Source organism: Diabrotica virgifera, chromosome 9, assembly GCF_917563875.1.
Source record: "Diabrotica virgifera virgifera chromosome 9, PGI_DIABVI_V3a".
NCBI lineage: Eukaryota > Metazoa > Arthropoda > Insecta > Coleoptera > Chrysomelidae > Diabrotica > Diabrotica virgifera.
Window position 1 is genome coordinate 151,741,394 of NC_065451.1, and position 26,723 is coordinate 151,768,116.

The 26,723-nt window shown below is 31.3% G+C and overlaps 1 protein-coding gene across 2 annotated transcripts in view; it reads left to right on the forward strand.

Moving 5' to 3' along the window:
* The window catches only part of LOC126892343 (zinc finger protein 845-like), a 369,452-nt gene that overhangs the window by 28,708 nt on the left and 314,021 nt on the right, over nt 1-26,723 (forward strand). The window contains exons 2-3 of one of the 2 annotated variants that reach the window (XM_050661865.1): nt 88-336; nt 6,324-8,780. The exons of the other annotated variant lie outside the window; for it this stretch is intronic. Coding sequence (XP_050517822.1) covers nt 88-336; nt 6,324-7,009 — 935 coding nt within the window. The 3' untranslated portion in view covers nt 7,010-8,780. Of the gene's footprint in view, nt 1-87; nt 337-6,323; nt 8,781-26,723 lie in introns of those variants that run through there. 2 annotated transcript variants of the gene reach the window in all.

The window sequence follows — 26,723 nt, forward strand, 5'->3', positions numbered from 1 at the left end:
GGTCCTCGGGTTTTGCATACTCAAATACTTCCAGGGCCTGCACTATTTAGTAAAAAACAAATTCTTATACTTTGGTTTTTCTTTTAGGTGTTCCACACGATATTACAATGGAAGTTACAAGTACCAAACCATTCGATGCTGCCAAAGTACATTCGAAAACTTATACTGGCAAAAAACCATATCAATGTGAAATTTGTCAGAAACAGTTTACTATAAAAAGTAGTTTAAAGGTTCATATGAGAATTCACACAGGTGAAAAACCTTATAAATGTGAAATTTGTCAGAAACAGTTTACTATAAAAAGTAGTTTAAAGGTTCATATGAGAATTCACACAGGTGAAAAACCTTGTAAATGTGAAATTTGTGAGAAACAGTTTACTATAAAAAGTAGTTTAAAGGTTCATATGAGAATTCACACAGGTGAAAAACCTTATAAATGTGAAATTTGTAATAAGCGGTTTAATCGCCTAGGTAGTTTAGATTGGCATGTGAAAATTCATAGGAATGAAAAACCTTATAAATGTGAAATTTGTAGTAAGCTGTTTATTGTAAAAAGTAATTTAAAGGTTCATATGAGAATTCACACAGGTGAAAGACCTTATAAATGTGAAATTTGTAGTAAGCAGTTTATTAGAAAATATAGTTTAAATGAACATATTGGAGTTCACAGTGGTGAACAACCGTATAAGTGTAAAATTTGTAGTAAGCAGTTTAGTCGCCTAAGTGCTTTAGATTATCATAAGAGAGTTCACACGGGTGAAAAACCTTATAAATGTGAAATTTGTAGTAAGCAGTTTAGAAATGTAAGTAATTTAAACAGGCATATGAAAATTCACAATGGTGAAAAATCTGATAAAAGTGAAATTAGTAGTAACCAATGTACTAAACTAAATAATTTAAAGGATCATATGAAATTTGTAATAAGCAGTGTGCTCAACGTTTAAAGGATCATATTAAGGGTTCACTCTGGTGAAAAACCATCTTTTACCGATATTTACTGTAAAAACTTACAATTATAATGAAACGAGCGGTTCGTATTTTTTGCTTAAAATGACCCAAAAAATACAAAAAAATGTTTTTTTGTATTGCGAAAAATCGCTTCTTATCTGCCCTTAATAGTGTAGGAAACAGAGGTTGAACCTTGCAAAATGGACACAAGTCCGGTTTTATTTTTTGTCTGGCATATCAAGGGGTGCTTATTATAAGACTAACTTTTTCTGAAAAAATTTCGCCCCGGAACCCCCCTTTTCACCCCTTTAAAGGGGGTAATTTATGGTTTTTGCAGAACGTAGCCCTTCCTGTACCTTTTACAAAAAATTTCTTTAATAGAAATATGAAGAGGACTATATTTTCTACCATTTATTTCCAAAAGCATCTCTTTATCATCCACCGTTTAGCAAGGGTGGCGCCCCAAATTTGACAAGTTTTTAAAAAAGATGTTTTTAAAGAAAATATATTTTTCCCTAACTGTAACGGAAATTAAAAAGAAATGCTGCGGAAATTATTCACAAATAGATTATTGATTTTTTGGTCTAGGTTTCACTTAAGGGTAATTGCCCTTTTTTTAATTACAGGGTGTTACATTTTAAAAAACCCCTTTTTATATCATCTGAACCGTTTATTCTAGAGTAAAAAGACTTTCAGCGATTACCCATGTACTGGTGTTATTTACAAATTTGTATAATGCACCCCCATTTTTTCCCCGGAACCACCCAAAAAAAAAGAAGAATTAATAAATAAAGTGATTTTCTTGGAATCCTTCACACACAGTGGCGTTAATTAATATGCTTCATATATCATTTTGTGCAAGTTATTATTACCCATGCATGGACACTAAAAGCGATTTCCTAGTGCAACCCCTGTAGCCAAAAACAATAAATAAAATGGGGGGTTGAAATTTTTTTTTGTTTATTGCTTTTTGATCCATATGGGCATATGCTTCATCAATAGTGCTTTTTAAAAATATATATGGTTATTGCAACATCCCTGCGCAAACCACCCCTATCCTTAAAAATATACTGCAGAAACTACCCCTATACCTTATCCAGCATGTTTTTACGATTTTCTCATTACCTATTCATTTTTTTTAAACAAAACTTATACAAGGTTAAAGAACACTATTTACTCTAAAAATTAGGTCCTATTCATTTTTTTCGTTTAAGCAACCGTTACGGCACAGTGGCGCCGTAAACCTCATATATGCTTTGACGGGCTCCAGTTTTTGTTTATTTTTTCGTCATCTGTTTGTTTTATTGATAAAGTACTTATGTAAAATAAAACAACACAGTGTAACCTACAAATCATGACCTATGCACATTTTACATTCTTTGCTCCCCAAAGCTACAGTGGTGGCCCAAAATAAATTTTTTCATATTTTCGCCACCTACACGCATTTTATTGCGTTAATGCTACCTTAATAGCACAATATTCACCCCTAAGTGGTCGCTAAGCAGTGGCGGATCCAGGGAGGGGTGATGGGGGCGATCACCCCCACCCCTCTCAAACCAAGTGATATTATATTTGAAGATTATAAAAATATTCATTTATTTTTATAGAAATACTTATATTATATTAATATTATTTTTATAAGAATGACTTTTTATGCTTTAGCGACAGTGGCGGATCCAGCATCGTTAAGAGGGGGGTGCCAATTGGTTAAATTTCTATAAAAATAAATGAATATTTTTATAATCTTTGAATATAATATCACTTGGTTTGAGAGGGGGGGAGGTGATCACCCCCATCACCCCTCCCTGGATCCGCCACTGCGTAGCGACCACCTAAGGGTAAATATTGTGCTCTTAAGGTAGCATTAATAAAATAAAATGCATGTAGGTGGCGAAAATATGCAAAAATTTATTTTGGGCCACCACTGTGGCTTTGGGGAGCAAAGAATGTAAAATGTGCATAAGTCATAATTTGTAGGTTACACTGTGTTGTTTTATTTTGCATAAGTACTTTATCAATAAAACGAACAGATGACGAAAAAAAAAAACAAAAACTGGAGCCCGCCAAAGCATATATGAGGTTTACGGCGCCACTGTGCCGTAACGGTTGCTTATACGAAAAAATGAATAGGAGATAATTTTTAGAGTAAATAGTGGTCTTTAACCTTGTATAAGTTTTGTTTAAAAAGAATACATAGGTAATGAGAAAATCGTAAAAACATGCTCGCCAAGGGATAGGGGTAGTTTCTGCAGTATATTTTCAAGGATAGGGGTGGTTTTCGCAGAGATGTTGCAATAACCATATATATTTTTGAAAAGCACTATTGATGAAGCATATGCCCATATGGATCAAAAAGCAAAAAACAAAAAAAAATTTCAACCCCCCATTTTATTTATTTTTTTTTGCTACAGGGGTTGCACTAGGAAATTGCTTTTAGTATCCATGCATGGGTAATAATAACGTGCATAAAATGATATATGAAGCATATTAATAAAGGGCATTGTGTGTGAAGGATTCCAAGAAAATCAATTTATTTATTAATTCTTCTTTTTTTTGGGGTGGTTCCGGGGAAAAAATGGGGGTGCGTTATACAAATTTGTAAATAGCACCAGTACATGGGTAATCGCTGAAAGTCTTTTTACTCTAGCATAAACGGTTCAGATGGTATAAAAAGAGGTTTTTTAAAATGTAACACCCTGTAATTAAAAAAAGGGCAATTACCCTTAAGTGAAACCTATACCAAAAAATCAGTCAATTATTTGTGAATAATTGCCGCAGGATTTCTTCTTAATTTCCGTTACAGTTAGGGAAAAATATATATTTTTTAAAAACATCTTTTTTAAAAACTTGTCAACTTTAGGGCGCCACCCCCGCCAAACGGTGGATGATAGAGAGATGGTGTTGGAAATAAATCGTAGAAAATATAGTCCTCTTCATATTTCTATAAAAGAAATTTTTTGTAAAAGTTACAGGAAGGTCTACGTTCCGCAAAAACCACAAATTACCCCCTTTAAAGGGGTGAAAAGGGAGGTTCCGGGGCGAAATTTTTTCAGAAAAAGTTAGTCTTATAATAAGCACCCCTTGATATACCAGAAAAAAAATAAAACCGGACTTGTGTCCATTTTGCAAGGTTCGACCTTTGTTTCCTACACTATAATATAAAAGCAAGGGGGGATGACGAGGCATCATCGCACCTTCCTGCAAGATTCAGTTTTTTATTGTTTAAGGTGTCAGGTACTAGAATCCGAACATAGTTGCCGGTCCTCGGGTTTTGCATGCTCAAATACTTCCATGGCCTGAACTATTTAGTAAAAAAAAGAATGTGTGTGTATTTTGTACGCACGTAAGAAGTTATACTTCTAAATATGATATCAATGAAATAATATACTTTCGGACAGTTTATTTGTATTTTATTTAAAGATTGAATTAATTTTTACTTACTACTTTCCAAAAATTTTTATTAAAACAATATCAAAAATTAAAAAAAGATTAGAAAACACCAAGATTTAAACTGGGGACCTCTTGATCTCCAGCCCAAAGCTCTACCACTGAGCTATACCCTTTTGTTTATACGGGCTACAAGATTTCTCAGACAAAGTGACAAACAGACGAAGTGAATTATAAAATACTTTAAATATTACTTATTATCTTATTCCCAAGGTAGACAAGTCCAAATACACAAAAATTATAATAATAGTTATTTATGATATAAATGTTAAAAGCACAATTTTAAGTCACGTATGTGAAAGTTTCGTGTGAAATATTCGCTTCGCTCATTCTGCAATTCACATGAGTGCCTTAAAAATGTACTTTTTAACACCTATATCATACAATATTTTTTCTACAAACGTCTTAACAATTATAATTTATTCATTCTCAATTACAGGGCAATACCTACAAAAACTTTTACTTGAACTTGACTGACATTACATTTTTATATTTTTCTTGACATTACATCAAAACTGCCTATACTGTCAATACGTAAATCATAACAACTATAAAAAAAATATTAAAGAAGCAATAATTTTTTCAGATGCTAAAAGTGCTATCCAAAAATTACATACCACCTGGGGGACAAACAACCATATTGTAAACCTAACTAAAAGACTTATTATTGAGTCAATGGAAGCAGGATTTAATATAATCTTAGCTTGGATTCCAGGCCATACTGGAGTAAAGGGGAATACAGAGGCTGATAAATTGGCAAATATAGGCAAGACTTTAAATGTTCCTGCAGACATTAAAATAGATAAATTTGACTTTTTGCCTTTTATTAAACAAAAAATTGTAAACGAGTTTAAAGTTGGATGGACAAAGCAGTTTAAAACTAAAGGGAAATGGTATCAACAATGTCAAAGTGATTTTTCTATAAACCCTTGGTTCCACAAATTCACATTTGTGGATCGAAGGCACTTGACATCAATTATTAGAATGCGAACGGGCCATTGTCACATACCAGACCATTTGTTTAAAATATTAATTGTAGTGATACTCCTTTTTGTGAATGTGGACAAATAGGAAGTATAACTCATATGTTACTTGAATGTCCAATTAACAAAACAAATCAATTGGACCTTTATCAGGAACTAGTTAATATAGGAAGTCCAACCCCCATTTCAATACAAAATCTCCTACATAATATTAATGACCAAACCTTAAGAAAGATCAATCAATTTTTAACAATATTTCAAATTAAAATATAAAATAAAAATAGTTATTTGAAAATCATATCACAATGAATTTAAAGAAGGGAATATGGAAAAATCCAGACCCTTTGAAAAGAGGATTCCCTTCCAGTTAGTCTAAATACGAGGACTGGCCAAGTACCTGAGAGGTGGAGGCCATGAAACTACAAGAAGAAGAAGAAGAATAACATCTACTTTTATTTTTGTATATTCTAACAAATTTTAATAGTTTTTTTTCTACAAACGTGTTAAAAATGCAATAATACAGTTTAAATTAAATTTTAAAAAACCTTTTAAACCACCTTTTTCAAATTGCGCAATTTGTATTATTAATATTAATGTTAATAAATGAAATATAAATATTTTGACGTTTCACATTTTGACAATTCACTTTTAACTGCAGTGCCTTAAAATTTTTAAAGCACTGCTGCTTTAAAGTAGCATTTTTAACGCTCCTATGGAGTGCTATAAATTGCATTTTTAACACGTTTATAGAAAAATATATTTAAAAACACTAATATATCCTTTCCACACCTTTTCTGGACTGATACATACATAAATTAAAACATTTAGTAACGAACTCCATACTGTCTGTGTGCGCATGCGCGCAGATTAATAAAATTCCACCCTCAATCGCGCCTAAAGAAGTATAACTTCAAAAACAAATTCTTATAATTTGGTTTTTTTTAGGTGTTCCACACGATATTACAATAGAAGTTACAAGTACCAAACCATTCGATGCTCCCAAAGTACATTCGAAAACTTATACTGGCAAAAAACCATATCAATGTGAAATTTGTCATAAACAGTTTACTATAAAAAGTAATTTAAAGGTTCATATGAGAATTCACACAGGTGAAAAGCTTTATAAATGTGAAATTTGTAGTGAACAACTTAGTTACCTACGTAGTTTAAAAGACCATATGATTGTTCACACTGGTGAACTTTATAAATGTGGAAATTGTAGTAAGCAGTTTAGTCGACTAAATGCTTTAGATTATCATACGAGAATTCACACGGGTGAAAAACCTTATAAATGTGAAATTTGTAGCAAGCAGTTTATTGTAAAAAGTAGTTTAAACGTGCATATGAGAATTCACACAGGTGAAAGACCTTATAAATGTGAAATTTGTAGCAAACAGTTTATTAGAAAATATAGTTTAATTGAACATATTAGAGTTCACAGTGGTGAAAAACCTTATAAATGTGAAATTTGCAGTAAGCAGTTTAGAAATGTAAGTAATTTAATCAAGCATATGAAAATTCACAATGGTGAAAAATCTCATAAAAGTGAAACTAGTAGTAACCAGTGTACTAAACTAAATAATTTAAAGGATCATATGAAATTTGTAATAAGCAGTTTGCTCAAGGTTTAAAGGATCATATTAAGGGTTCACTCTGGTGAAAAACCATATTTTACCGATATTTACTGTAAAAACTTACAATTATAATGAAACGAGCGGGTCGTATTTTTTGCTTAAAATGACCCAAAGAATACAAAAAAATGTTTTGTATTGCGAAAAATCGCTTCTTATCTGCCCTTAATATAAGGGCAAGGAGGGGATGACAAGGCACCATCGCACCTTCCTGCAAGATTCAGTTTTTTATTGTTTAAGGTGTCAGGTACTAGAATCCGAACATAGTTGCCGGTCCTGAACTATTTAGTAAAAAAAATGTGTGTGTACTTTGTACGCACGTAAGAAGTTATACTTCTAAATATGATTTCAATGAAATAAATATACTTTCGGACAGTTTATTTGTATTTTATTTAAAGATTGAATTGAATTAATTTTTACTTACTACTTTCCAAAAATTTTTATTAAAACAATACCAAAAATTTAAAAAAGATTAGAAAACACCAAGATTTGAACCGGGGACCTCTTGATTTCCAGCCCAAAGCTCTACCACTAAGCTATACCCTTTTGTTTATACGTGCTACAAGATTTCTCAGACAAAGTGACAAACAGACGAAGTGAATTATAAAATACTTTAAATATTACTTATTATCTTATTCCCATGGTAGACAAATCCAAATACACAAAAATTATAATAATAGTTATTTATGATATAAATGTTAAAAGCACAATTTTAAGGCACGTATGTGAAAGTTTCGTGTGAAATATTCGCTTCGCTCATTCTGCAATTCACACGAGTGCTCTAAATATGTACTTTTTAACACCTATTCATACAATATTTTTTCTACAAACGTCTTAACAATTATAATTTATTCATTCTCAATTACAGGGCAATACCTACAAAATCTTTTACTTGAACTTGACTGACATTACATTTTTATATTTTTCTTGACATTACATCAAAACTGCCTATACTGTCAATACGTAAATCATAACAACTATAGAATAACATCTACTTTTATTTTTGTATATTCTAACAAATTTTAATAGTTTTTTTCTATAAACGTGTTAAAAATGCAATAATACAGTGTAAATTAAATTTAAAAATCCTTTTAAACCACCTTTTTCAAATTGCGCAATTTGTATTATTAATATTAATGTTGTTCTGAAGCTATTTTCTTGTGGCATTTTTATAATCAAGTATATTCAAATGGGAAATAAGCCACAATTTTACCTAAAAATGATTTTATTAACGTTTCGACGCCCAAGTCGGGTGTCGTTGTCAAAATACAAAATAATACTAAATAAATAAAAATGTTGTTGCTTAGTAAAAAATTCTTCTAATAATTTATTTAATCTGACTCTTAATAAACTTTTAAACTTAATAAAATCATTTTTAGGTAAAATTGTGGCTTATTTCCCATTTGAATATACTTGATTAATATTAATGTTAATAAATGAAATATAAATATTTTGACGTTTCACAATTTGACAATTCACTTTTAACTGCAGTGCCTTAAAATTTTTAAAGCACTGCTGCTTTAAAGTAGCATTTTTAACGCTCCTATGGAGTGCTATAAATTGCATTTTTAACACGTTTATAGAAAAACATATTTAAAAACACTAATATATCCTTTCCACACCTTTTCTGGACTGATACATGCATAAATTAACACATTTAGTAACGAACTCCATACTGTCTGTGTGCGCATGCGCGCAGATTAATAAAATTTCACCCTCAATCGCGCCTAAAGAAGTATAACTTCAAAAACAAATTCTTATAATTTTGTTTTTTTTAGGTGTTCCACACGATATTACAATAGAAGTTACAAGTACCAAACCATTCGATGCTCCCAAAGTACATTCGAAAACTTATACTGGCAAAAAACCATATCAATGTGAAATTTGTCATAAACAGTTTACTATAAAAAGTAATTTAAAGGTTCATATGAGAATTCACACAGGTGAAAAGCCTTATAAATGTGAAATTTGTAGTGAACAACTTAGTTATCTACGTAGTTTAAAAGACCATATGATTGTTCACACTGGTGAACTTTATAAATGTGGAAATTGTAGTAAGCAGTTTAGTCGACTAAATGCTTTAGATTATCATACGAGAATTCACACGGGTGAAAAACCTTATAAATGTGAAATTTGTCATAAACAGTTTACTCTAAAAAGTAATTTAAAGGAGCATATGAAAATTCACACGGGTGAAAAACCTTATAAATGTGAAATTTGTAATAAGCGGTTTAATCGCCTAAGTAGTTTAGATTGGCATGTGACAATTCATAGTAGTGAAAAACCTTATAAATGTGAAATTTGTAGTAAGCTGTTTATTGTAAAAAGTAGTTTGAAGTGCATATGAGAATCCACATGAGTGAAAGACCTTATAAATGTGAAATTTGTAGTAAGCAGTTTATTAGAAAATATAGTTTAAATGAGCATATTAGAGTTCACAGTGGTGAAAAACCGTATAAGTGTGAAATTTGTAGTAAGCAGTTTAGTCAATTAAGTACTTTAGATTGTCATAAGAGAGTTCACACGGGTGAAAAACCTTATAAATGTGAAATTTGTAGTAAGCAGTTTAGAAATGTAAGTAATTTAAACAAGCATATGAAAATTCACAATGGTGAAAAATCTCATAAAAGTAAAACTAGTAGTAACCAGTGTACTAAACTAAATAATTTAAAGGATCATATGAAATTTGTAATAAGCAGTTTGCTCAAGGTTTAAAGCATCATATGAGAGTTCACCTCTGGTGAAAAACCTTATAAATGTGAAATTTGTAGTAAACAATTTAGAAATGTAAGTAACTTAAATAAGCATATGAAAATTCACAGTGGTGAAAAACCTCATAAAAGTGAAATTAGTAGTAACCAGTGTACTAAACTAAGTAATTTTATTAGTTCGCTCTGGTGAAACACCATATTTTACCGATATTTACTGTAAAAACTTATAATTATAATGAAACGAGCGGTTCGTATTTATATACGACTTTATTTATTTATACAAATTTACGTTACAAATTCTCGTTTATAATTAATTATAAGTAACTACTCCTAAGAATTCACATCCTTGTGATATTGAATACAAACATACCAGCCATGTTCTTGAACGTTCCAGAAAAACCGAACCGCCCATCCCTAATAATCCGTAGCCTTGACCAGCGAGCATTCACGAGAAATTCTTTCCTCGCTTGTTCGCTGCGTCATTCTTCCAGATGTCTCCGTACGTGACTGGCTTTTGAGACGGAACCTGTTGTTTGCGGTCGATAATTCGTCACAATATAAATGTGAAATAGTAGTAAGCTGTTTACTCTAAAAAGTAATTTAAAGGTTCATATGAGAATTCACATTAGTGAAAGACCTTATGAATGTGAAATTTGTAGTAAGCAGTTTGCTCAAGGTTTAAAGGATCATATGAGAGTTCACTCTGGTGAAACATCATATTGTACCGATATTGACTGTAAAAACTTACAATTATAATGAAACGAACGGTTCGTATTTATATACGACTTTATTTATTTATACAAATTTACTTTACAAATTCTCGTTTATAATTATAACTACTCCTAAAAATTCACATCCTTATATATTGAATACAAAAATACCAGCCATGTTCTTGAACGTTCCAGAAAAACCGAACCGCCCATCCCTCGTAATCCGTAGCCTTACCCAGCGAAAATTCACCAGAAATCCTTTCCTCCCTTGTTCGCTGCGTCATTCTTCCAGATGTCTCCGTACGTGACTGGCTGTCGAGACATAACCTGTTATTTGAATAAACAAAAAAATCGTAATTCCTTACATGTCTTTCCCCCTGGCGAGTTGAGCGAGATGTCATCTCCTTATTCGTCCATTTCATACTAATAAATAAATATAATTGCTAATCCGCGCGACGGTCGGTATTGTTCATTCATGTATTCAAATTCGTCGCATCGACCCGAACCGAAAGTCCGATAATTAGATTGTAAATAATTTTATTAACGAAATTAACTAGTAATTAAGGCTAATTATCTCATCTTTTGTACATTATGATTTTAAATAAAACTGTCTTAAAAAGCGAACCTTGTCTTCGACTGTATTTTGTTACCCGATATCATCACATTGAACGAGAACATTACAGACAATTTATACTTCCTTTCAATTCAGAGGGATGCACAATCCCTAGACAACTGTTTCTGTCTTACAGACTTCCTCAGTAGAGCTAGCGTGCACACTTCTGAAGCAAAACGAAGCTAAACCATCTATTTATGTGGAATTTCAAAGATAATTTAAAATCCACTTTGGGACGCAAATAGCGACATCTCTTAAATAACAACGAAAAGTCTGAGATACGGAATCCACCATTATCATAAAAATTAAATATTTTCTATATTCGTCGTCTGTTGTCTTATAAATTGTAAAAGTCACAGATTAAGGATGTAACAGAAAGAATCTCCAACAAGAAAAGTTTTCAGATTTCAACAATTATATACCATTCCAATTCTTATTATAATGGTGGATTCTGTATCTGAAACTCCTCGCTGTTATTTAAGAGATGTCGCTGTTTGCGTCCCTAAGTGGACTTCAAATGATCTTTGAAATTCCACATAAATAGATGGTTTTGGCCTCGTTCCGCCTCAGAGGCGTGCACGCCAGCTCTACGGAGGAAGTCTGTAAGAAGGAAACCGCTGTCTAAGGATTGTGCATCTTTATGTTACTAATAGTCGGTAAGGTAGTCGGGCACATCAATAAAATAACTATAAAATATATCCTTAGACTAATAGCAATTTCTTAATACAGTAAATCTCCGTTAACCGAAATAATTGGGGCGAGGCAGTTTCGGATAACAAGAATTTCAGTTAAAAATAACATTGTTTTTTGTATTCTTCTTGTATCAAATTACATAGTAGTGGAGAACGATATAAAGACACAGAAGATAAGATAATGCGCATAGTGGGCGGAGTCAATGACGACAGCAACAGAGTTATCTCGAATTCTTTATGTAACTGTATGTATATTCTTTCGTGTCTTCAACGTCTACCGTGGTTTTCTTTAAATATTTTGAATTTATTGTATATTGTATAAGGTTGTGATATTTATTTATAACGTGAATATTTTCGTTAAACATACGTTATGCCGTTTTTGGATGTGGATCTGACCAGAGCCGCCGCTAACAGTTTGGCCGCCCGCGTTCAATTCCAATTAAGCCGCCCCCCTCTTTAACTATAACTATTTAGATTTACGTTTCAGAAAGTCCCTTAGTTTTGTTACATACATAAGGGTGTGAAAAAAGAAAAATAATACTTCACAAATAATAACCATTTAATAATGGTAATTTGCAATACAATATTTTAAAACTATACATTAATATTCTTAAGAAACACTTACTACAAAACAAAAATGTAATTATTATATTCTTAAATAATACAAATTGTTACAAAATTATTTAAATGATTGCTTGTTTTAAAAATACATTACAAAAAAGTACACATTTTGATAATAATTATTAAAATTTAAAGAATAAAATAACTCATTATGTAATTATTTTATAATTAAAAAATGGTTTTAAGCAAAATGATTTAAAGGATAAAAAGAAACACAGCTTTAAAATTTAATAATTTAATTTAAAATTTAAAGCTCCAATAAATGAACGTGAAATACGGCGATACCGTATAATTTTCAGGGTCAACTCCTAATTGCATGAAAATTTGGATTTAGGTGCTACTCATCCTCCACGTCAAAGTTGAACTTGTGCCGTTGGTTACTTTTACTTGGGGGGTAAAAGTCACTCCTTCTCGGGGGTGAAAATATATACCTTTAAAATAAGTCCGGAAACAGATAAACTGACTAACTTTAAGCAACTTTTGTTCTATAGAGTTTTTTTAACTTAGGCACTAGGTTAATTCGGAAGTACTAGAGTCATTTGCGACTAAAAATGTTTACTTTTCAACAAAAAAAAAACACGTTTTCAGGCGGTTCTTTGCAAATACTCAAAAAGTATTTTATCGAAAAATTATTCTTAGAAAAATGTAGCATATAAAAAAACGAAAAAATGGTATATTCTTAGTCTATGGAACCAGTAAAAGCCAATTTGTAGCTCATGAAAAAGACGTTCTTATCTTTCAAATTTCATATCAAATATTTCAACGTGATATTACCAAAAAATGAAGCTCTTTCAGGGGAAAACCTATTAAAAATATTTTAAAATGTTTACAAAAAGCTTTATTTTTATGTTTTATAAAAGTTATATACGGGTAGGAAAGACAAAGGAACGAATTTGCTAACGTGAAAACGGACGAAACTCCATATTTACCAATTTCTGGACAATTCATCCAAAGGCTAGATTCTAAGAACGAAGCAGTTGTGAATGTTTAAGTTTTTAATGAGAGTCAGAATGAAAAAAACATTAGGGGCCTCAAGTATGATGGTTTAGATAATTTCTAAGAACGAAGCAGTTGTGAATGTTCAAGTTTTTAATGAGAGTCAGAATGAAAAAAACATTAGGGACCTCAAGTATGATGGTTTAGATAATTTGGCTGGCTATATCTGCCATAAATTGAAGGACTCCAGTATTCAATCCGAAGATTTTTCAACGTGCACGTGGGTTGATCATTTGAGTGAGGGAGGTTTATGTAAACCATCAGACAATTTTTCGTCATGTATTGAGTAACTGGAGACAATTTTTTGTTCAACAAATGGTGATTCCATTTTGGTAACTAAAAATTATTTAGAAAACCTTATGTCCAAAAGTGTAACTGTAGACTGTTCTAATAAAGCGAAGAAGTTATTTTTTAGGTCTCGGATGTACTTCCGAATTAAAGAATAAAACAAGTCTTTTAATAACCTGACATTGCGTAATAGCAAAATTTTAAAAACTGCTACATAGTTCCTGTATGTACGTCTATTTCACAATCACAAAATTTGAATAAAGTGCATGGCATGAAAACTGTAAAACTTATTTTTGTCTTTTCCGAGCCTGTCACTTAAATCTGATTACCTATTACATTACCTATTTAAAAAGTAAACATTTTGTTATTTTAACAATCCATTAAATTTATGGTTTCAATTTTTGGGGTTTCTCTTCCCCTTGGTAAAGATTATATTTTCTAATGTAATGTAGACCAATAATCAATTTTTGCCAACTAACTAAATATAATAATTTTATTAGATATCGATTATATGAATATTTTTATTTTCCGGATCCCAATATAATCGAGACTGGGAACTTACAAATAACTGAAAATCTATTTAAATGAAAGGAAATAGTTTAATTATTTTCCTCTAAACTATAAAAATCACTTAGTTTCTTCTAATCATAATTCATTCATTTTTACTATTCTCAAATTTCATTCGCGCATAGACGGGATTATGCTTTACTCTGTTGCTGACGTCATGCGCCAATCGCACGAGCTTCCGTAACTAGAATATCAGGGCCTGGTAGTGGAGAGATATAGCTGCAAAACATCGTTGTCAAAGGAAATCACAAAAGAAAATAGAAGATTTCTTTAAAAAACACTTTAAACCTATTTATTTTCCTTAATTTTATTGAAACTGTCAGCCATTTCGGTTAAACAATGTCTCAGTTAAAAAGGTTTCAATTAAAGGAGGTTTTATTGTAATTACATTGACAGTACATGCCGACGTACATTTCACCAAATCAATCATTATGTTTGTGCAAAGATCCGATGGAAGAACCTTTGTCCATCTCCCAGCTGTCAGACGTTCCACATGACCGGCCCAGTTCCATTTAAGTTTAGCCACCTCACATCTGTACAAAATCTAAATAATAAGTGAATAATAAAATGAATTGGCAATAAATCAACTGTATCGTTTTAAGAACAAAATATTGAATAAGGGGGTAAGGGTATTGAGGGTGCCTTTCTCGTAATAAATGCTCATATGTATAATAATTTCCTTTAACTATACTCTTGTATCATTCCATTGACCTAACCGAAGTTCAATATTGTTTTGATATATTTTTAACGTTCTAAATGCCCTAATATTTTTATGACTAATAATTATTTCTTTTAAAAAACGTGCTGTTTACGAGGTAATACACCCCTTTCTGCGATTTTATCGTCACAGCAATATTATTAATTATTGTTGTACTTCCTTTACGATATTTCTAACAGCTGATTTGGTTAGGTCAAGGGCAATATTGTATCTAGTAATTTGGTGAGTGGTTTTTCTAAACTCTTTATAATTGTGTCTTTTGTCTTGGTTTTCAACATATTTATGTAAGTTTGTAAATAACTCTTTTCAGAGTTTCTAGGTAACAAACTAAACTAAACTTAAATGTATTTTTCAGCTATTTTTTGGTTTTGTTTCATTTTATTTGGTTTTAATTAACGTAATAGTCTATTTGCTTCGTATATACAGGGTGTCCCGAAAAGATTGGTCATAAATTATACCAGAGATTCTGGTCAAAAATAGATTGATTGAACCTCACTTACCTATATACAAAAGTGCACACAAAAAAAGTTACAGCCCTTTGAAGTTACCAATTGAAAATAGATTTTTTTTCCATATATCGAAAACTTTTAGAGATTTTTTATTGAAAATGGACATGTGGAATTCTTATGGCAGCCACATCTTAAAAAAAATGAAAGTGAAATTTGTGCACCCCATAAAAATTTTATGGGGGTTTTGTTCCCTTCAACCCCCCCAAACTTCTGTGTACGTTCCAATTAAATTATTATTGTGGCACCATTAGTTAAACACAATGTTTTTAAAACTTTTTTGTCTCTTAGTACTTTTTCGATAAGCCAGTGTTTATCGAGATATTTTGAATATTTGTCGAATCCACCACATATTTTTTTATATGGTTAAATACGATTATAGACCTGTTAATAATCTGAAAATTTATTTATAATTTACATTTTTAGGTATATTTTGAAAAAGAAGCCGCATCTCGATAAAAGGTGACTTATCAAAAAAGACTAAGAGGCAAAACAGTTTTAAAATCACTGTGTTTAACTAATGGTAGCACAATAATAGTTTAATTGGAACGTACACAAACATTTGGGGGGTTTAAAGGAACAAAATCCCCATAAATTTCTTATGTAAATATATTAAAAAAAAAGCCGCATCTCGATAAAAACTGGCTTATCAAAAAAATACTAAGAGGCAAAAAGGTTTAAAAACGTTGTGTTTAACTAATGGTACCACAATATTGAATTAATTGGAATGTACACAAAAGTTTGAGGGGGTTTAAGGGAACAAAACCCCCATAACATTTTTATGTGGTGGACAAATTTCACTATAATTATGTTTCAAGATGTTCCTGCCATAAGAATGATACATGTCCATTTTCAATAAAAAATTTCGAATAGTTTTCGATATATGTATTGAAAAAAATCGATTTTTATTTTGTAACTTCAAAGGGCTGTAACTTTTTTTATGGGCACATTTGTACTACGGTAAGTTAGGTTCAATCGAACTATTTTTGACCCCAGAATGTGTGGTATAATTTATGACCAATCTTTTCGGGACACCCTGTATAAGTATACACTTTATTTGAAGGGGAAAAACCAGCGTATTCTAGACTGAACCTACATATCTACCCTTTCCGTTCTGGTGGCCTCAAATGTGTATTTAGAGGCCATCTTTGTACAGAAAGCAAGAACTCAGTAAGATTGAAATGATATTTTAGTCTTGTACAACTTTCATAACAAATAAATGTCAGTTTGTAGTTCAGATTTCTTTCCTAGATTTAAATAATTTAAATTAAATTTAAATTCTTAGTTTACTTAAATTAGATTTAAATTTCCCATGATTTCTTTCCTAGATTTAAATAATTTAAATTAAATTTAAATTCTTAGTTTACTTAAATTAGATTTAAATTTCCCATGGACTGATAAATAAATGAAAATCCCATGGACTGCTCGGGTCACAAATGAGGAGGTCCTTAGGAGAATGGGGAAGAACCGAGAAGTACTAACCACCATCAAATCTCGAAAGTTGGAATACTTTGGACACATTATGCGAAATGAATCCAGATATTCCCTCCTACCAGCCATCCTGCAAGGAAAAATGTTTGGAGGAAAGTGAGGTCCAGGAAGATGAAGAACATCGTGGTTAAAGAATCTCAGAACCTGGTTCAACACAACATCTAGCAGCTTTTCCGCGTTGCTGCAGATAAAGTGAAGATTGCCATGTTGATCGCCAATATTCGTCACGGATAGGCACATCAAAAAGAAGAAGAAATTTAAAATTTTAGTCGATTTAAATGAAGTACATATTATCTTTAAAAAAAACATGAATAACATCGGCTCAGCTCAACTTCTTTTGCCGTTAGTGAAACACCAGATTAAAGATGATAGTACTTTATTTACATTGACACATATAGCCCGGGAGCAAAAATATTAAATCTATTGCTTTTACTGTGTGTGACACTGATTGGGTAAATGATAACAAAGATAGTAATAAGTCACATTTTGACTGTTTGAAGTGAATCGAAGGAATGAATATTAATGTATGCTTTTCGTATGGCAGTATTTTTTTGGATCAGGCCCACACTCGTTATTGACAAATATCTTATTACCAAATATTGGAGAACAAAGCAGTAGCGTACCGATAAAACCGCGGGCGCTGGTTCCAGTTGAGATGCGGGCCTCCCATCCAATAAAAACACACATTGTATATCAAAAGTTTTAATACACAATAAATATAAATCATCATATATTTATAAAAACTCAAGCTAATTTAAAACACTAAATTAATATCAATCCTATCGTTTTTGATACTGACATGACTGATCACTTTACTCAAGTCGTTTTTTTCTACATCTAAATCTCCAGAAAACAAACAGCTTTTAAAAAATGAACATTGATAAATTGATACATTTATAAATAAGTTAAATAATTACATACAAACCTCTAGGGCCTAGGGAGAAAATAAAAAAAGCAAACATAAAACTTTGGATAACGGTGGGGTTGATATCTTTAATCAAATGACAAGATTTTCTTAAAAATAAAATAAACTAATAAAGCAATTTTCACAAACACTTCTGGGGATAGGCGCAAATTTCGGCTCCAATGCATTATAAATGCATTCTTTTTTTCGAATCCTGAGAAAACTAATAAATATTAGTTTTACGTTATCCAAGAACATTCAAAAGCCATATCTAAGTTAATCATTACAATACCAATGTTTACATCTCCATACCAGTGAGAATTTTACTACACGTAATTTGTTGTGTAAAGAAAAAGTAGGGATATCTGTAAATATTTGCTCGCCTACGCTCTTAATGTTGATTATAAAAACTAGAAATAAGCTTACCTAATAGTTTGTTAAAAAAACAAAAACGACTTTATCAAAATAAAATTCACGAGGCTGGTGCAAACAAAAAAAATGTGGGATACTATAAAATTATATGTCTGGTCAGAAGCAAACGTCTCAAAACATTATTATATAGTCTGTTCCAACGAAAATTTAACCCCCCCCCCCAAGTGTATATTGTTTGGATATCGACATTTTGGTGTAATAGATTCTTTATCTATATATATAAATTATATTTATCTATTCTCTGTCGCTCGCCGTTATTCCATGACAACAGAGCTTTTTTGTTTTCAAGCTACCTTTCATTGGTCCGTTTACCGTTGGCTGTGTGTGAGACATTGTATAATGTATAATGCCAATTTGCAATTTTTGTAATGGCTTTACATTGAATATTTGAAATAGTGTGTATTATTTGGGTATATTTTCCGGTAATCTGTTCATCTATAAATTGTATTTATGTATATTTATTTGTTTGCCGCTCGCCGTTATACAATAAGAACAGAGCTTCTTTGTTTAAGCACATTTTCAATGTACTTTCACCCGTGGCTTGAAAAAACTGAATCTGTTTTCAAACAATGAGTCTCAACAATTCAAGTCTATCTTTTGACTTTGGTTTATTACAGTTTAGTAGGTTTATTATTATTATTACAGTAAAACCTGCCATATCTGGATCAATGTGGCGACAGACTGATCCGGATATGAAAAAATCCGGATATCAAGACCACTTCTTTTATAGTCTCTGAAACGTTTTCTCCTTCATACATTCTAGTAATCAACGCCGTCAATAACTTCCGTCGATAGACAGGTTTTATAGATTCCATAATACATTATTTCGCCATCTTTTAGTTCTTTTGGGTCGGGATGAGAGGGTGCGTTGACCAACAGCAGGACTGCCTTTCTCGGTAGATTTCGGTATATTCGGACGACAGAATCGTCCGGATATGGGGAGATGCGGATATGACAGGTCCGGATATGGTAGGTTGTACTGTATATCAGTGGTGTCATGGCAAAATTAGCAGTGCGGGAACGCAGTGCCGGAACGCACTGCTAATTTTTGTTTACAAAACCTAAATTCTCTATTATTTTTTTTTCTTTTCTTAACCAGTGCGGGAACGGCGTTCCCACACGATGACACCACTGCTGAATATATATTTGGATGTTATACGCAGAACTTTTCAATTTCTAAGGTTGTAAATTATGTAATTTGCAATTTAGTTAGATTTTATAATTAAGTATTTTCGATGGGAAATAAGCCACAATTTTACCAAAAAAATGAATTTATTAACGTTTCGACGCCCATTTTTTTTATTTATTTTTGTTTATTTAGTATTATTTTGTATTTTGACAACGACACCCGACTTGGGCGTCGAAACGTTAATAAATTCATTTTTTTGGTAAAATTGTGGCTTATTTCCCATCGAAAATACTTAATTATAAAAATGCCACAAGGAAATAGCTTTAGAACAACATAGTTAGATTTTGCAATATATTGGTTTAGTTTATTTTATTATCTTTTATTTTGTAATAATATTGATGATTGATGTAATTTCAGTAAACTGTGTTTGATATTGTTTTTTTTCTGACTCTGTGTAAGCTTTGTTCATAAAATTGGAAAATTTTCAGTGACAATACAGCATATTTCTATTCTATTGTATACAAGCGTGTTTGCTTCTTTTGTTAAACATTTTTTTGGCAATATCCCATGTCAGTCGTGGAAAAGGGCCCCGCGACAAACTTTGATATGGGACCCCAGTGGGGCAAGCTACGCCACGGTTTAAATCATCATCATCAATCGCGTTACAAGTCTTCGTGAGTCTTTTGCGCGTTTACTATTGCCTTCCATGTTTGTCGGTCCTGTGCCACTAATTACCACTGTTTAAAGCTTAATACATATACAGTGCTAGTCAAAAGTCCGTACCCCCGTCGTATCTTTTGAACGGTTATACATATAATAGTGAAATTTGGAGGGAGGAAATAAACGGACGTACGCTTCTTAACTAGTTATGACAGGTGACGTAATAGTGACAGATGACTTTACAGCGCCACTGTAACAGATAATTTTAAATGGGACCTTATGGCAAGTGACACCTCATTTGAAAGGTATTGAAAATACCTATTCAGTCATACTAATTTTTTTGGGTTTAAGTTGATTTTAATTTTGGTGAATAAATGAAATAAATAAAACTTTGTAGTTTCGCATTTAATTATTAAAAATTCAAATGTCCGCCCATGGTTATTTTGTCAAAAAAGTTGACATTTTTCAGCTTTAGTAGTTTTTACGTCAACGTCAACCTTTTTGACAAGTATCCATAGGCGGAGGTTTGAATTTTTAATAATTAAATGCGATACTACAATTTTATATTATTTCATTTATTCATCCAAATGAGCTTAAACTCAAACAAAATTAGTATAGCTGAATGGGTATTTTTAATACCTATCAAACGAGGTGTCGCTTACCATAGGGTACCATTTAAAATTATCTGTCACAGTGGCGCTGTAAAGTCATCTGTCACTTTTACGTCACCTGTCATGACTAGTTAAAAAGCCTACGTCCGTTCATTTCCTTCCTCCAAATTTCACTATTATAAGTATAACCGTTCAAAAGATACGAGGGGGGTACGGACTTTTGACTAGCACTGTATATTGTTTATTGTTATAATGTTAGATGTAAACATTTTGTTACAGTTTGTCTATTAGTTTATTTCTTTTATATTTATACTTTTCTTTTTGTTCTAGCATATATTTTTCTGTTAGTAAAAAACAAATTCTTATAATTTGGTTTTTCTTTTAGGTGTTCCGCACGATATTACAATGGAAGTTACAAGTATAAAACCATTCGATGCTCGCAAAGTACATTTGAAAACTTATACTGTCGAAAAACCATATCAATGTGAAATTTGTCATAAGCAGTTTACTCTAAAATGTAATTTAAAGGTTCATATGAGAGTTCACACTGGAGAAAAACCGTATAAATGTGAAATTTGTCATAAACAGTTTACTTTAAAAAGTTATTTACAGGTGCATATGAGAATTCACACTGGTGAAAGACCTTATAAATGTGAAATTTGTAGTAAGCAGTTTAGAAACCGGAGTCACTTAAATAAGCATATGAAAATTCACAGTGATGAAAAACCTTATAAATGTGAAATTTGTAGTAAGCAGTTTCGTGGCCTAAATGGTTTAGGTTATCATATGAGAGTTCACACTGGTGAAGGTCATTATCAATGTGACATTTGTGGTAAGATGTTTAATCAAAAAAGTAGTTTAAATAGGCATAATATGGCAGTTCACATTGGTGAAAAACCTTATAAATGTGTTAACTGTAATCAGCAGTTTACTAGAAAAAGTAGTTTAAATAGGCATATGAGAGTTCACACTAGTGAAAAACCTTATAAATGTGAAATTTGTAGTAAGCAGTTTAGTGGCCTAAATGGTTTAGGTTATCATATGAGAGTTCACACTGGTGAAGGTCATTATCAATGTGACATTTGTAGTAAGATGTTTAATCAAAAAAGTAGTTTAAATAGGCATAATATGGCAGTTCACATTGGTGAAAAACCTTATAAATGTGTTAACTGTAATCAGCAGTTTACTATAAAAAGTAGTTTAAATAGGCATATGAGAGTTCACACTAGTGAAAAACCTTATAAATGTGAAATTTGTAGTAAGCAGTTTAGTGGCCTAAATTGTTTAGATTATCATATGAGAGTTCACACTGGTGGAAAACTGTTTGAATGTGAAATTTGTAGTAAGCAGTTTATTAGAAAAGATACTTTAAATGGGCATATGAGAATTCACACAGGTGAAAGACCTTATAAATGTGAGATTTGTAGTAAACAATTTAGTCAAACAAGTGTTTTAAATGAGCATATGAAAAATCACAGTGTTGAAAAATCTCATAAAAGTGAAACTAGTAGTAACCAGTTTACCAAACTAAATAATTTAAAGAATCATATGAAATTTGTAATAAGCAGTTTGCTCAAGAGTTAAAGAATCATATCGATGGTGAAAGTTCCCAACCTCCTATACTCAACTGTACTGGAAACATTTTCATATTTTGCCCTTTTGTTACCTACGCCCTTCCCTTGTGCAGGTATAAAATATGCAATGCAAGGGTCAGAATGACAATGAATGGCCGTTTCCGGATTCCCGAAAATTATAGGTAAAAATACTTATGGTATAAACTCAAATCAAAATGGTATATTTTAATTGAAAACGAAACGAGAATTTCTCATTTTTCTTCAATTGAATTAAGTTTTGAACTTTTTTACCATACAATTAAAACGGTTTAAAAAAATGAATTAGATAGTTCAGTAGTACCTACCAAAATACCTAAATTTTATTAATTATTCTTTACGCGAAGTTGATAATCTATAGGCTATTATTCTTCTTCCTATAGGTACATACAGTATATTCTTTTTAAGATATTGTAAAAGTATATACAAGTATATGTTAAGCATATACTTTTGCATATACTAAGAATATTCTATTAAGGTATATTCTAAGAATAAACTTTACAAACATTCCGAGATACTTCGTACACGAATGTGCTCAGTATATTCGGTGCAAGAATATTCTTTGAAGCACATGCAAAGAACATGAAATTTAGAATGTTTTTTATGGTACATGCTATGCTTGTACTACGCATATACTAAAAAGGATATACTTCGACGAATGTTGGTAGGATATGCTTAGAACATGATGCGAACATCATTGTTATGTGGGTATGTCAATTTGTGGATATTTTTTTTGTTACCTACCCTAAAATTAAAGAGAAATATGTATTTTTACCGTTTACAAGCTTCCATGTCGTTATTTAATATAGGGCCATCTACAAGCCAATTAATGAAATAACGACATAGGCGAGCTTGTAAACAGTTAAAATACATTTTCTATTTAATTAGGGTAACAAAACGAAATAGCCAAAAATTGACATACGAGGTTAGGAACTTTCACCGTCGATATGAGAGTTCACTCTGGTGAAACACCGTATTGTACCGATATTTACTGTAAAAACTAATAATTATAATGAAACGAGCGGTTTATTTATTTACACAAATAAATACGATTTTATTTATTTATACAAATTTACGTTACAAATTCTCGCTTATAATTATAACTAACTACTCCTAAACATTCACATATTTATACATACAGGGTGATTGATTAGTAGGGTAAAGCTCAATAGCTCCGCTATAGTAATAGATAGCAATAAAAGTTAATAACAAAAATTTTAGCCACCTTTGAGCTTCACATTACAAAATTAGTTAGAATGTTACAGGGTGTTCGATAACACAGTGGCAGACCTAACTTATGTTTTTTTTTAATGGAACACCCTATATTTTATTTTATATTCGAAATCCTGTTAACTTCTCCATCACAAAAATATAAAGCCATAAAATCCTTTATAAAAGGTATATTTATTAAAATCCCTATACAGGGCTACATCAAAGACAGAACTAGTTTTCAATCGGTTGACCGATCATCATCAGTGCAATCTTAGAATCTACATGCAAGCCACCAAAGTAAAAATAACAGGGTAAAAACCCTTTACAATTGATCCGTCATCGGAACATATGACTAAGATGTGAATTATAACATGGATGATTAAGATATCCAATGTTTTTCGCCCGAGGTATCAATGAGCTCTATCTGACAAGTTCACATCATGACTGTATGGAAGCAAGTCTGATGTGAACTTGTCAGATAGAGCTCATTGATACCTCGGGCGAAAAACATTGGATATCTTAATCATCCATGTTATAATTCACATCTTAGTCATATGTTCCGATGACGGATCAATTGTAAAGGGTTTTTACCCTGTTATTTTTACTTTGGTGGCTTGCATGTAGATTCTAAGATTGCACTGATGATGATCGGTCAACCGATTGAAAACTAGTTCTGTCTTTGATGTAGCCCTGTATAGGGATTTTAATAAATATACCTTTTATAAAGGATTTTATGTTTTTGTAATGGTATACAGCCAACTACAGGAAATTTTTCCTCGTGGAAAAATATAAAGGTTTGTAATGTTATACAGGTTATTTACAAAGCTATAACCAATTTTGTATGAAAATCGTAATAAGTGTAACTCCCTGTATAAATAAAAATAAGCACAACAGCAATGGTTTATTAATGCCTTTTTTTATTTATTGTCAAAATTTTTAAGAATTATTGATATTGCTAATTTTCTTTATATCAAATACAGGGTGAGTCAAAACGCAAGTACATTATTTTCTTAGTAATGTTAAATGAAACACCCTGTATTTTATATCATTATTGGAAAGTAACATTAACGTACTTTAATTTTTATATAACATTTCCTATGCCCAAATTTATTAGTTTTCGAGATATTTTCATTTTTCAGAGCAAATTATTTTAGGTGTTTAAGCTTATCTAAATTTTAAGTAAGCCATGACTGCATTGACAATTGAAGATTACGGATTATCAATCCGGTAATCAATGTATCACTGTAGCAAATAAAGAAATAAAAATAATGTATTAGTAATACATTTTACAAACAAAAACACAACCACTACATGCAACATTTTTGAAACAATTAAAAACTCTTTTTTAGTAAATGCAACAAATAAACAAATAAAATTAGTAATAAATTTTACAAAAAACACACAAACACAAAATACAATATTTTGTGAAGACAATTAAACACTACTTTTGTATGTAAATGTAACAATGTAACAAATAAAGAACGAAACATAATTTATCAGTAATACATTTTGCAAAAAACATGTTTGAAAAAATAGAAGCTACTTTTAATAAAATATTTTTAATATTTAATTACATAAGGTGCTCAAAATTATCTCCTAACACATTTATGTACGCCTAAAAACGATCATTGAATGAGACTTACTCTACGGAGCATTTTTAAATTAACACATCGAAATACACTTTGTATTCTATTTTCCATCTCATCCCTTGTTGTTGGAGGTATTTTATAAACTTCATTATTAACGTAACCCCAAAAAAATCAGTCCAGTTTATTAAATTCTGGTGATTTGGGCGGCCACGCTACTGGTCCAATGAAAAATGAAAATATCTCGAAAACTAATAAATTTAGACATAGGGAATGTTATCTAAAAATTAAAATACGGTAATGGTACTTTTCAATAGTGATATAAAATACAGGGTGTTCCATTTAAAATTAATGAGAAAATAATGTACTTGCGTTTTGACTCACCCTGTATTTGATATAAAGAAAATTAGCAATATCGACCATTCTTGAAAATTTTGACAATACGTTAAAAAATATGGCATTAATAAACCATTGTTGTTTTCCTTATTTTTATTTATACAGGGAGTTGAACGTGTTACAATTTTCATATAACATTGGTTATAACTTTGTAAATACCCTGTATAACATAACAAACCTTTATATTTTTGTGATGGAGAAGTTAACAGTATTTCGAATTTAAAATAAAATATAGGGTGTTCCATTTAAAAAAACATAAGTTTGGTCTGCCACTGTGTTATCGAACACCCTGTAACATTCTAACTAATTTTGTAATGTGAAGCTCAAAGGTGGCTAAAATTTTTGTTATTAACTTTTATTGCTATCTATTACTATAGCGGAGCTATTGAGCTTTACCCTACTAATCAATCACCCTGTATATTGAATACAAAAATACCAGCCATGTTCTTGAAAGTTCCAGAAAAACCGAACCGCCCATCCCTAGTAATCCGTAGCTTTGACCAGCGAACATTCACGAGAAATCCTTTCCTCGCTTGTACGCTGCGTCAATCTTCCAGATGTTTCCGTACGTGACTGGCTGTTGAGACGGAACCTGTTGTTTGCGGTCGGTAATTCGTCACAATGTAAATGTGAAATAGTAGTAAGCTGTTTATTCTAAAAAGTAATTTAAAGGTGCATATTAGAATTCACACAGGTGAAAGACCTTATAAATGTGAAATTTGTAGTAAGCAGTTTATAAATGTAAGTGATTTTAACAAGCATATGAAAATTCACAGTGGTGATAAATCTCATAAAAGTGAAATTAGTAGTAAACAATGTACTAAACTAAACAATTTAAAGGATCATATGAAATTTGTAATAATCAGTTTGCTCAAGGATTCACGGATCATATGAAGAGTAGAGTGGAAAAACAAGGAATCTCACTTTTTCTGGCGGCTGGGAATACAGACCCACTTTTTCAAAAACATATATATACAGCATTTGGACAGAAAGGGTTAACACTAGCAGCGCGGACATTTCTGCCAGTCCTATAAGCGCGAGCGGGTCATTTTTGACCCAATTGATCTACGTCGAAAATGTAAAAGGAAACTTTAAACAAAATATCATATATTTATTTGATAATAAATAATGGTAATAAACAAAATGAAAACTAATATAAAACATTACTAGTTAGTGCCCTTACCTACATAATGAACATACAAAATATTGCGTAGAAGTGCATTTTTACAGACTGTTTTTTTACATGCGTGGCATTTTACAA